A 12,720-nucleotide genomic window follows, 5' to 3' on the forward strand; every position below is an offset into this window, starting at 1 on the left:
GACTGAACCCATGCCGTTAATTATGAATTTATCAGTCTTTTGCATGCCAAAGTCAATTTCTGCATAGAAATATTATGCCAAATAGAAGCAGAAAATCGTGCTATACGCACTTTCATGAGATCGGGTTAGCCTACAACAATGAATTTGTTGGCTATTTTACAAATGGGAATACAACAAATTCATAACAATGTTTACATTCAAGCTACCCATTTATAGTTAAAAGTACTTTAAAAGCGTCTGGAATGCAATAAAGTAATTTTAAAGCATTTGCTGTATGGATAAAAAAATAGGCTAATAAATAATTCACATAATGATTTGAGAAGGCTAAATTGATCAAACATAGGCTATAGGCTATGATCAAATCACTGTCTGCCGCATGGGGGCCCCATTCCTATATTTTGCCTGGGGCCCCCAATTCACTAAATACACCCCTGGATCCAGTTTACCAAACTTAGAGAGAATCAGTTGCTATGGCCACAAATATACACACACAAGTATGTGATGACACACAACTCCTGCTGTGATGGTCGAACTGCACCGTCTGCATTCATGTGAAGATAAGCAGGTGACTTAGACATTCCACTCAGCTCAATTTGCCAAGAAGATTTGTCTTATGTCTTGTGCCATTTCTCATGCTGTTGCAGAGTAGTTGTTGCATTGATGTGGGACTGCAAAGGTCTTCTGGTTGTTGTTGTTTTTTTGTTTTTTTGGGTGGGTTGGTAGATGATTGCTAGGGTCTTCTAGTTGTTAATAGGGTGTTTTAGGTGGATGCTTGTTTCTGGGTGGAATATAGGGTGTTTCTCAGTGGTTCTGGATGGTTGTTAACTTAAGCCTTATTCGCACGGAATTAGTATTATCTCACGGGATTAGTATTATCTGGGGACCCCCCCCCCACATCTGAATTTCGTGTGGTGCATTCGCACGGGATAAGCGAAGCCTGTGATTTTACTCTAATTTACTGACTTATCTCCCGGATACCCGGAAGTCAAGGCTTTGAGAGTCCCGTTCTATGGTCCAGTTAGATGGATTTAAAAAAAAAAAGAAACTAATATAGTTTCACCAGATTAAAATAATATCTCAAGCTTTATGCTTGATTTATTTGTAACACATTAACCTCAAAACCTTTTCAGCTTTCTCTTTCTGCAAATTGTATGGTGTAGCGATATGACAGCACCCGAAATACTATCAAACACTCCAACGCAGCTCCATTCTCTGCGAAAGATGGATAAAAAGGCGTACAGGAAACAAAAACCTCGAAAAATGATATACGACCTGCCAAATGCTGGCCAAATCACAGAGATGCCGATTCGCACGGGACTAATATTATCACAGGACCTCGGTGTTCGGCGAAATATGGTAGGTCATTTGCGGGGAAATTTTTACTTTACAATTTACAGACATGGCCAATTCGCACGGGATTAAGATCACAGACAACCTCTGCAATTATTACAAATGACTGGAGGTCACCAGACTAATCCAGTGCGAACAGGGCTTTAGTTAGGTAAAAATAGAAAGTTTGATCACTCTAGAAAATCATCATTAATTGAATTATTTGAGGTATTGGTTGAGGCGTTTTGGATATAATACTTCAAGTACGGTGACATTTACCATTATTTGACCAATTTTCACAGTCAAAATTTAGTAATTTGAACGTTTTTTTTTTGCCCCTTTCTGAATTTGTTTGTAATGTGACCACACCTTCAGAGTCAGGGGTATGAGCAATAGTCATAGTGATGCTTGATAAAATAAATCTAACTTATGAGTTTTTAACCTATTTCTTTCTCAAAAGCTACTTTTCAAATGGTAAATAATGAATATTGCCTCTTGATGTGTCTTTAATCTTGACATGTCTGCCATATGGAGAAAGTCAGCTTCACAGAAACTAAGCGGAAAACATGATTAGTGGTTCTAAAGTATCTTCTCAAAGACAGAAACCAAGCCACCGCACAATGTGTAATCACTTTCAGCAGCTGTGATTAAACATAAATAAAATAATGCACTCTCTCAAGATGCATTTTCTTTGATTCATGTAGCCTATACGTAAAACAGAAAGAATTACAAAACCAGAGGAATCATATTATGGGAGTGTGCACCCTGTAGGGCATAGGTCACTAACAGGCGGACCGCGGTCCGGGTCCGGACCCAGAAGCCGTCCCATGTAGGGCAATAATGTTTGTTGATGGAGTCTACAGATAGTGATTCATGTAGTGCAAGCAGACATTCAGTGCAGACAGAGAGGTCACTGTCCAACACTCTGAAGAATTTCATTTTCCGCCCCTTGATGTAGGAACACTGTTTTTAGAGCTGAAGCAAAAAATTGTGGGAAAAGCAGTTTGGACTTTTAAAAGATGGCTATTTTGAATGTAGTACATAGTCTGGGCCGACCTGAGGAGACAGTGTTTGACAGAACAGTGTGATCAACTGCTGAGGTCCACAAGAATGCTGCTTCAGACAGGCAAGCTGTTTCATTCTCAGAGAAGAGAGGAGCTTTAAAAGTGTTCCTGGGCACACAGTCAGGGCCGTCTATGTAAACTCTCACACTGCCCTGAAAGGCCACCGTAGTGCACTCAGAACTTCTACCACACAGAACACTCAAGTCTCAGTATAGGAGTCAAAGAAAAAGTGAAAGACTCCCCTTTAAATAAACTATTTTCTCAAACTATGTGACTGGGAAACTAGAGAACACACTTTGTTTTCTCTGTGGCCCTCTCAGCTTATCTTCCAAGTAATGCTTGGGGCTCTGGAGACAAAGTATGTTTAAGAAAGCTCTCAGCCTACAATAACATGGTCTTTCACACTTTTTTGGTCAGCTCTGGTGGGTCGACATACATCAGGTGGGTATATCATACTGGGGGAATGAACTAAGGATAAATTGTGCTCGCTAATAGCATCCTATAAAACATACTGTCTGCATGGTGTCATTTTCCATTTGGTAAGCCGATTCGGATTGCTTAAATGTGGAGGATATTGCAGGCTACTATATGCAGCATCACTCCACCACTACAATCCAGGCCCTTAAATCTGCTCTTTAAAATGCAAAAAGTTCTTGACTACCTAACACATCTGCGTATATGTCTGTTAATGATGCCCTTCTCAATTATTTCCTCATTATTTGATAAATTACTGATACTATAAACAATATAAAATGCACAAAAATGTATATTTCGCAGGTGGTACTGTACAACGGCAAAACAGTGCTCACTTTTGTGGATATAAGCACAATTTACAATAGGCCTAATTTGCATAGAAGGGAGGCATGTTTGCACTAATAAAGAATGACATTGATTTAATTTGCATGATATGCATGGTGCAGTGTTTTTACTGGACTGTTAAAGCTTGGGTTAAAATATACGCCTTATTGCTGGAGATGTAAGGTTGATGATGATGATTTAGCTCATGCTCTGTGGTTTTGTACAAAAACTTCTGGAAAAGAGTTCATGAACACATTTTCTTGGTTTTAGATTTTCATATTTTGCTATGTCCTTGACTGTATATATTAGGTAGGTGGACAGAAATAAGAGACAAACACATACACTCCTGGGTCCAAACCAGTTTGATAATTGGCAGACAGTTTTATTTTTTTATTTTTTTTCAGGAATGGGTAGCAGGCTAGAGTGGCTGCATTATAAAAAAAGCCTCATAAGCAGACGGACAAGCTAAACCAATACTATAAAAAAAAATGGTCAAAATACTTAACTCTATCTGGAAATGGAACAGTAATAACTGTGTGGGAGAAACATGCTGATTGTGAAAGTGTAAATGTGATGTGTTATAAGATGGGATTTCATTTATTAATTTTATTTCAGTGTAATTTATTTATCTAGTTTTCTCATCATTATATAATTATTATATAATATATAATATATTATTATATATTATATATAAGGATGTTTTAATTGTATTTAATTATAACCAAGTTGTGAACCTTAAAGCCTTAGCTGGGGAACAGTTTAGGATGAGTTTCTTAACGGGGTAAAATGTTGTATTGTATTATGTTCTGTAATTTGCCTGAGAATCAATGAAACTGTTAATCACTAACGCAGATAGCAGAATATGAAGTTTTTTGCACTTATTTACGGCATGGAAAAACCTTTTTGGTGAATTTGCTCATTATGTTATACTTGTGCCAGTTAAGGCCTTATTCTAAGAGCAATGAATAGAATGATACAAATGGTGGTGAAAATGCAGTTAATTTAAATAACCCTTATTTCAGTTTTTAATCACAGTGCAAATTTCACAGAAAGGTTTTTTATATTTTTATAAATTAATAATTATTGCATTACAAAGTTAAAATGATTCTCCTCAAGACAGTGCTATAATGGTGGGCTCATAAGTTGAGGGTTTGTCATTCTAAAACAAAAGTTGTTGATTATTTTCAAAGTAAGACAATGTAGGACTGGAGAATTACTAAGATCACAATCTTTGTCCTTGAGGGAAATGCTAAACCCCAGATTGCTGCAGGGCTGTTGTCCTTACAATTGTTGCATTTGCTTTTGTAAAAGTAGATGAACACTGGCTGTTTCGCAAAAAAAAGTAATAAATAAAAATAATAATTTTATCAGCCCATCAACTGCAGAAATCCTGCAACCTAAAAGTCTGTTCACACCAAGACGAACAATTTAATTTGAATGTGTCTATTCAAAGTGATACAAATCTGCATGCCATCAATGTGACAGAATTTTTTACAAAGAGATGTTTATGTTGCGATTACAATTATGGATGCCACAATTACATAATTGTTCAAAGCGGGAAGTGCTTGAGATGTGTTTTTTTTTTTTCTACAGGTTATCTTAAGGGTTTTTCATTGTTTTAATTTTAGTGTTATTATCACATTATAATACAATGCATATTTTTACTTTTTTATTATTATTTAAAGAAGAAACATGTGAAATTATTTCATATGAAAATATGGCATGCAGTTGCTTCAAACAATGGTATACACATCATTCAATGTAAATTGTGATAATCATAATTAATAATCGCAGTTACAATTTCAAGGGAATAATCGACAATTATGGTTTTTGTCACAAATGTGTACCCAAAAGTGAGCTAAACCTGACAAAATCTCCAAAAAACTCCCTTTGGGGAAATCCTCATTAGTAAAACTGGTATAAAAATAAATTAAACAAAGTTATCTTAAAATTGTAAAAATGCAGAAAGTTTTCTGTGAGGGGTGGGGTTAGGATTAGCTTATAAAATATAGAACTATCTATGTATAAAAACAATAGAATTATATAATGTCCCCATTTAGATAGCTAAATAAACGTGTTTGGGTGTTGTTGTTGTTGTTGTTTTTCTTTCTGCCATAACATCAGCTATAACATCAACTAAATAATCAATTTAAAACAAAGCCAATTTCAATATAGTTCACTGAGCACCAGCAGCAAATAAGTCAGATACTAACAGAGGTGATCTCACTTCAGAAACACTACTGAGTCACATAACTGACCTTATTAGGCGGTCTGATCCCTCAACAGCCAGACTCTACCACAGCGCCCATTCATTCATACCGTAAGTATGTCACTGTGTTTCTCCAGCAGACCAGCATTTCCGAATTGGTGAAGGGAGTACCCTGTACTGCCCGCTTAACATGAGCGTGTTAACACAATCCCAACCAAAATCACCAGAATCAACTGCCAGAACATATATAAACACACACATATCTAGAGCTCATACTTACGCCTCATTACACTGCGAAAACAAAGGCCAACGTCAGATCGGAAGAATTTGAATGTAACCACAGGTAGCTGTGACTCGACAATGAGGTACTTGTATGTAAACACAGACATGCAGATATTCCATAACACTTTCTTAAAATGTGTTATCACTTAGGGACAAGAAACCAAATTTGAAGGGTGGCTGAAGACCAAACTAGGGGGAAAATGGTGGTGGGGTTATTGTAGACAGACGTTATTTCAGCTGTCCGCAACTAAAATAGAAAAGCTTTCTCTCTAGGGGCTTGGAAATTTCCTTGATTGTTTAAACATGCCCTTGTGTCTATAACCCGAGAATCTAGTATTACACTGGCAATGGTGGGTGGGACGGTGGGGGTGTTGTTCGTTGATTGGGGCGTCAATTGCACCTCTCCAGTACAGCTGTAAATGCCTCTAGAATGGAACATTGCATGACGTCATCAGCATCTGGTTTAACATGGGCTTGGCCACAATAGTTCAGTTGAGTATTTAACTTACCAGTAACTCTTATTTATTTTTCCATGTCTGGAAAAACAATCACAAGTTTGAAGATCAGAGAAAAAGAAAGGGGTAATTTGGTTGACATCACCAAAATTGTGCCTGCCATCGCCTAATGCTCGCAATTACTGTGGTCACTTCCTGTGCTGAGCCGAGTTGAGCGTTGCCTTGGAGTTGGAATGCTGTACTGGCCAGAGCAATTAAACAAGCCAAACTGAGGAGCAGCTTCTGTTTGATTCTGTAAACCCTCATAACCTCGAGTTTTGAAGACCACACGCAGTTATATGAGTTGGATAAGGATATGAAATACAAAGGCAAGCTATCACTGTTGGTTATTCTTAGACTGTGTTTACACTTGGCAGGTTTGGTTTGATTAAAACAAATTCTAATGCGATTGCTCTGTTAAAGCAGTTCATTTGAATATGTGTGTGTGAACGCTGTCATCTGAACCTTGGTGCAAACCAATCAAGTGGACCAAGACCCCCCTGATCATGATCAATGGAAATATAAACACAACATGGACTGAAGACATCTACACAAACCAAAAACAGTATGTAATGTCACATGATGCGAGCGTAGAAAGGACAGAATGCACAAGCATACCTGGTTCTTCTCATCATAGGAGCTGTTGCCCATTACAGTTCGGTACAGGTGTACGAACTGCATCTATATGTGCAACGCAGGAATTCCTGGTGCTGGTTTGACTCCTTTACACATTTTATATGCTCTTTCTGAGTTATCAGCTGGTAAAAATACCGCCATATTATGTACACACATGCAGCAAGCACATTTAGCCCGGCATAAAGCAAGTTCACAAAATATAAGTCATAAAAGATGTCCAATCAGGTTGGGACTGTATCCTTATGCCTATTGTTTTGGTTTAAAAATGACTGTGAATGCTAAGCGAACCAGGACTAAATGTATAATTTACTTTTGGGTCCGGACCAAAAGAATCAAGAGAGCCAAACTACAAGTGGAAACACACCCTTAGAGTTTGGCCTCATGCATACGCTAATCATTCATGTCAAAACTAATGTATACTTTGGGATTTATGGTGCATGTCAGTTTAGTACTGCTCAAAATTAAATCAATCAATTTAATACACTTTTGTTATCCCAACCAGTCTAGTCACAATGAACGCATCCGAACTACATTTGAAAAATTCATTAAATATAGTAATAAGTATAGTAATAACATGACAGATGTCACTACCTACAACTGTCCAGCTTCTGATGTGCATAAAGTTGAGCTTTTCTCATCTTTGAGATGCTCTCAATCGCTCTCAACACTTTCTCTGTTCCACTATCAATCTCATATTACCCCACATGAGCATGTTGCTCAGCTCTCATAGGAATTAATTGAAAAGTCCCACAAGTGGACACACACCGCTATGGGTTTTCTCAAATTTGGACAAGCAACTCATTACGGACCACATGATACGGGCATAAATGATACCTCAAACTGTATGGCTAGTTAAGGAGATGCACATGTTATTAATTTTCTGATTTGATGGATAAAACAGGTGTCAAATCCTATAGACTTCCATTTAAAGGAACAAACAAGCCTGATCTAGTGACCAGAATATCATAAACCCCACCAAAGAACATCCTGTGTATTTTCACCTCAGAAAAAAAAAAAAAAAAGGATTAGCCAGATAAATCCATGTCTTTAATGCATAAAGATGCCTTAAAAACTACTTTGGCCTTTAAAATGTTCCCTGACATGCTTCTCTGTCTATGGGAACAGACACGCTGAAGTGTCCCTCAGATCTCATAGTCAATCAAATAAAAGCCACTGACAAATCTGGGCAGCTGCCTGCAAAACCTGATCAGACAATAAGTAAAACCAGGGACTAGAGAACAAAAGGTTGTGGCACAAAGTTTGGATGTGACTATACAACTGTACTTCTTTTTGTGTCTTTTGGCTCGGACAGTCATTTAACGGTTTGACAAACACAGCCGACATCCATCTAAACTGCTTATATAAACCAGACTTCTTTAATCAAGTGTGTGGTTGAATGACACCATGTTGCACAAGACCAATTACAGGCTAGTGCTGCCAGGTCCAGCAGTCAACACTATAGACAAGCATATATGTTCTCTTTTACTGGGACTCGGAAGTCGTAAATCTTACACTGCAGTTCAACTCATAGGCCAATGTTTCATTGTGAAGGGTTCACAGAGGTCTAAACGTGGGTGGACATTGAAAACTCACAGGAGGTGATAGTTCTCCCACATGCATTTAAGTAGAGACGACCTCGAGAGTCATGAGGCAGATTGTTCAGAATTAAACGCTTCAGTTTCTAGGTTATTCAGAAAGACTGCAGTGATGTTATGCCGTAAACGCCAGAGGTTTCCTGTGCCGTTCACTCCCTTTCTGTCTACAGTACGCAAAGCCATGTATTTTTCTGTCTATATCTTCCACTGTGTTCAGGACAGCATGCGTCATCTAGATACCAGTAACTGTTAATGACTCTAGCTTAATTACTGTGCGCAAAGGTACACAAAACCTCAAATCAGGGGCAATTAAGAGACCCATTTAGATTGTAATCTTCTCTGCACCTTAAATTTGGAAATGTACGGCTGGATTTCTTGAGATCGGTATGTGTCAGTGGTTTAACCGACAGCATATGTTAAGTGGTACAGTTTAAAGTCAGCATGGTCGATGGTCTTATTCTGTGTGAATCATCTGTGGACATTATACCAAATCAAAAAATTAATTTCCGTAAATGTGCTGCACTTCTGAAACAACTTCTTTTGGCTGATGTCACCAAGCCCTTTAATTATTTTCAGCCCCGCCCCTCCAACTATCTCGCTCCATGTGACTTCTCACAATCCAACTTCTGATTGCAAAACAAGCTCATTGGAAATATGTGCTTGTGGCAACGTTTCTGCAACACCAGCATTACGTACCATACTGCACGTTTCACGGCAGTGTCAAAGTAGAATGTCCAGTGAGTGGCGCTAAAACGCACATTCAATACGTGACCATTACCACATTTTTTTTACTTTGGTACAGGCACGTATTGCTGTGTTTTATTATGTTTCTTCAGGCACGTATTGTGGTGGTTCAGAATTCAAATGTCTAAGGAGTGTCGCTAAAAGGTTAATGCTCTATCGTGTTGGAAAATAACATACTCCCTACACCAAACCCAACCCTAAACCTACCCGATAGTGTAAACGAATGCAAAAGTGATATAAAAAGACATTCGCTGATGCAACTGTGCTATTTAAACTATTTTAACTATCTTCTACGCGGGTTTGAGGTGTTGTGTTGAACCGTAGTTTCACAGGATTTGTACCGAAGCGCTTCACCTCACAAGAGCTACAGAGCAAACCTACTGCGTTAGAAAACCCATACATATGAAGCTTTATATGTGATGATAACAATCAAAAGTATCCGTTTTCAAATCTTACAGCGTGTTAAAAAAAAATTGCTCATAACATAAAATTGTGTAAGGAATTGTGCGAAAATTAGGCTTTCTTGATGAAAACTTTGACCCTGTAAATCCTAATTTGTGTGAAAAGGAATAAACGTTGTCTGAGTTTTACTGCCTCTAGTGTTTATAACAACTGGAAACTGCAGCAATGTGTACGTATAGGTAGGTTTTTTGAGTTTTGCAGAAATGTAGGTAGAGGCACATATTTCCAATGACCCTGGGTAGCCTGATTGATGAAATTAAGTCCCACCCTTTTTCTGGTTTCTCTCAAAATTGTTTTTGATTATGGAAGTAAAATGAATCACAAATGGTATTTCATGTCGACCATCTGTCCATGATGAATAATGCAAGCTTCATATTTATAAAATAGTTCATGTGAAATGTCACCCACTATTTGACCAAACAGAAGGAGCATAAAATTGTACAGATACATTTGGTAAGTCAAGATGTCCCCTCTTAAACCAGGCTAAACTGGTTTGCTGGTCTTGTCTTCTGGCTGTTTTTAAAGGGTTTTGGTCTCTTTTCAAATCTCGAACTACTTCAATTGGAAAGACCAAAAGATCCAAGCAGTTAAACATTAAAGGAGTGGTTCATTGCAATTTCACTTTTTAAACGTTAGTCAGTGTGTAATGTTGCTGTTTGAGCATAAACAATATCTGCAAAGTTACAAAGTTGAAAGTTCAATGCAAATGGAGATATCGTCTTTTAAAATTCTGGCAGTTTAATGCCTACAAAAATGGCTGGTAGGGACTACAACGAGTTACTTCCCGGGTTCGTGACATCACAAATCCAGATAATTTTTTTTTTTTTGCAATGACAAGGGATACGGAGATCACACTTTTGGAATGTTTCAAGTCTCATTGACTTGTATTGAAACACCTTACAATTGCTTTAAATGTGAAACAGAAGACAAACGTTACTGCCTCACAGATAGCCGATACATATTCGCACGAAATACACACCTTTGCCCTCCATTTGTGTGCAGCCACAGTCATACAATACTCAAATGTGACATATGGCTGCACTTTTGGTGTTTTGCTTTTGGAAAGTTTTACCCAGTGATCTTTCTAGAAAGATACTTCTTAAACAGGAATGCATTAGTAAAGCTTGCAATAAAGTTCTGTCACTCCATTTTCCCACAGTTTGACCTCAATGTAATGCTCAGTGACAAACGGTACTAATAGAACCTAACTGACATTTGATGTCAAGGAAATGATGCATGGAAATGAACTCCGCTTGATTATATTCTTAATTATGATCCAGAGCACACACAATTGTTTAGAAAATGTTTGTCATTTTGTCAAGCTATAAACAGCACCCTTAAAGGGTTAGTTCACCCAAAAATGAAAATTAGGCTGTAAAACCCATTTTAGTTATTGCACTACACAACTATACGCTTTGTAGATTGAACAGCATAGTGTTATATCTCACAGGCACACATTCCCTCACAGCATGACTGTGATAAAAAATAAAAAAAAGTCTACCTGACATCCCTCATGTCACGTCCCAACAAGAAGCAAGGTGTACTGTAGAGGTTATTTGTGCAAGTCATTTGCTGTATAGACACAAACTTTAAAGGGCTACTGGACTTAAAACTAACTAAATAAATACATAAATAATGAACATTATTTCCAGCATTATTGCCTGAACGGGACACACTGTCGCACTCTATGAGGTAACTTGCCATTAAGCAGCCTATTATGGTTTTTCAGTTCAATTTAAAACAATTAGTAAATGAGTAAAACAATTATGAAACACAAAATAAACACCTTAAGCTTTTTTTCGGGGTCAATAGATTATAATTCAACTGACAACTTTCCCCAAATTACACACATGACTCTTCTTTCAGTATAGGCTATGTCAGTTAAGTATGCTCACTTGTTACCCAAAATAGTTTGCAAAAATGTTATATTAAATCGCAGTATTCAGAATTCACACACAAACAAAAATGTCCTAAAATGTCCCCTTGTGACAACTTCCCCATGTGACTATAGCCCCGGTCACCCGTAAATGATTGAGCAGCAGAAGGAAAGAAAACATTTTACAGTAATTTTCAAACATTAAAGATCATTAATGTTAATTCAAATAAAACATGGCATGGATTTTCCTTTATATTTTCAGATTATGGATATTTGAACGCACATCTATTGATCGGTTAGTGACGTAACAAACGATTATTAATAATAATTAAGTGTTATGATCACTTTCAGAACATAACTATTTGATATAGCCTAACGCGAGCGTTCTAGACTAGTTGCGTCGCGTCGCACTCAGTGTGAATGACGCACCAGAGCGCGCGGTCCCAATGTAACGGGCTCTTACCTGTTGGAATATCCTTATTTCTCTCCATGCTCAGGGAATACTGAACACAGGACATCAGCGTTAAAATAAGCGCGTAAAAGCACCGATGATGCTCCATCGCCGCTTCGGTGAAGTCCTCAGAGACGATGTGAACGAACAAGTTTGCGAAGTTGCTGCTGGTCAGCGCGCGGTGAGTCCGAGAAGCCCCGGGGTCAGCAATAAAACCTCTCTATAGGTCACCTAAGTAAAGTAATTTCTAGTGAAAATCAGTAGTGATAAACGTGCTGATTAGTCCCGCAAGAACGAGCTGACTGTGATGGTGCCCTCGATGTTCCCCAGACAGGGTGACAGGAGTGAGTGTGATTGAACAAGTACAGCTGTGTTTGAGCACCCCTCCTCCTGCAGTCCTCAAACACGAGCTCAAATAATGCCCCCCTGCACCGCCCTCATTCACACCCAGACTCACACGCTGCTTCCACTGTAAAAGAGAGAGAGAGAGAAGGTGAAAGGCTAAAAGTGAACATTAGCTGCCTGAAGTAATATGCCATATTAGAAAATGCAGTGGTAAAGTCATTGCACTTTTTGACTACTTTGAAATTAATAACTTACTCAGGAAAATGTTTAATATGACAAGTTAGTGGATGAAGAAAAAAGTTGATTTTAGAATAAATTGCTAAAAACATTTCTACACACTCTATATGTGACATAAGCTGAATGGATATTAGCACAATGACTATTTGTTTCTAAAATCAAAATATAAATAAAAAATCTAAGATAAAGCAAAGATAG

At 37.9% G+C, this 12,720-nt stretch overlaps 1 protein-coding gene across 2 annotated transcripts in view; it reads right to left on the reverse strand.

The window, feature by feature from the left end:
- The window catches only part of LOC107757404 (procollagen-lysine,2-oxoglutarate 5-dioxygenase 2-like), a 40,465-nt gene extending 28,147 nt beyond the window's left edge, over positions 1–12,318 (reverse strand). For both annotated transcript variants that reach the window (XM_016574870.1, XM_016574869.1), the window contains exon 1: positions 11,953–12,318. In XM_016574870.1, the coding sequence (XP_016430356.1) occupies positions 11,953–12,049 (97 nt within the window). In that variant the 5' untranslated portion in view covers positions 12,050–12,318. The remainder of the gene's footprint in view (positions 1–11,952) is intronic.
- Positions 12,319–12,720: the final 402 nt, after the last annotated feature.

This window comes from Sinocyclocheilus rhinocerous, unplaced genomic scaffold, assembly GCF_001515625.1.
Source record: "Sinocyclocheilus rhinocerous isolate Xijiao unplaced genomic scaffold, SAMN03320098_v1.1 scaffold3065, whole genome shotgun sequence".
In the NCBI taxonomy this organism is placed as follows: Eukaryota; Metazoa; Chordata; class Actinopteri; order Cypriniformes; family Cyprinidae; genus Sinocyclocheilus; species Sinocyclocheilus rhinocerous.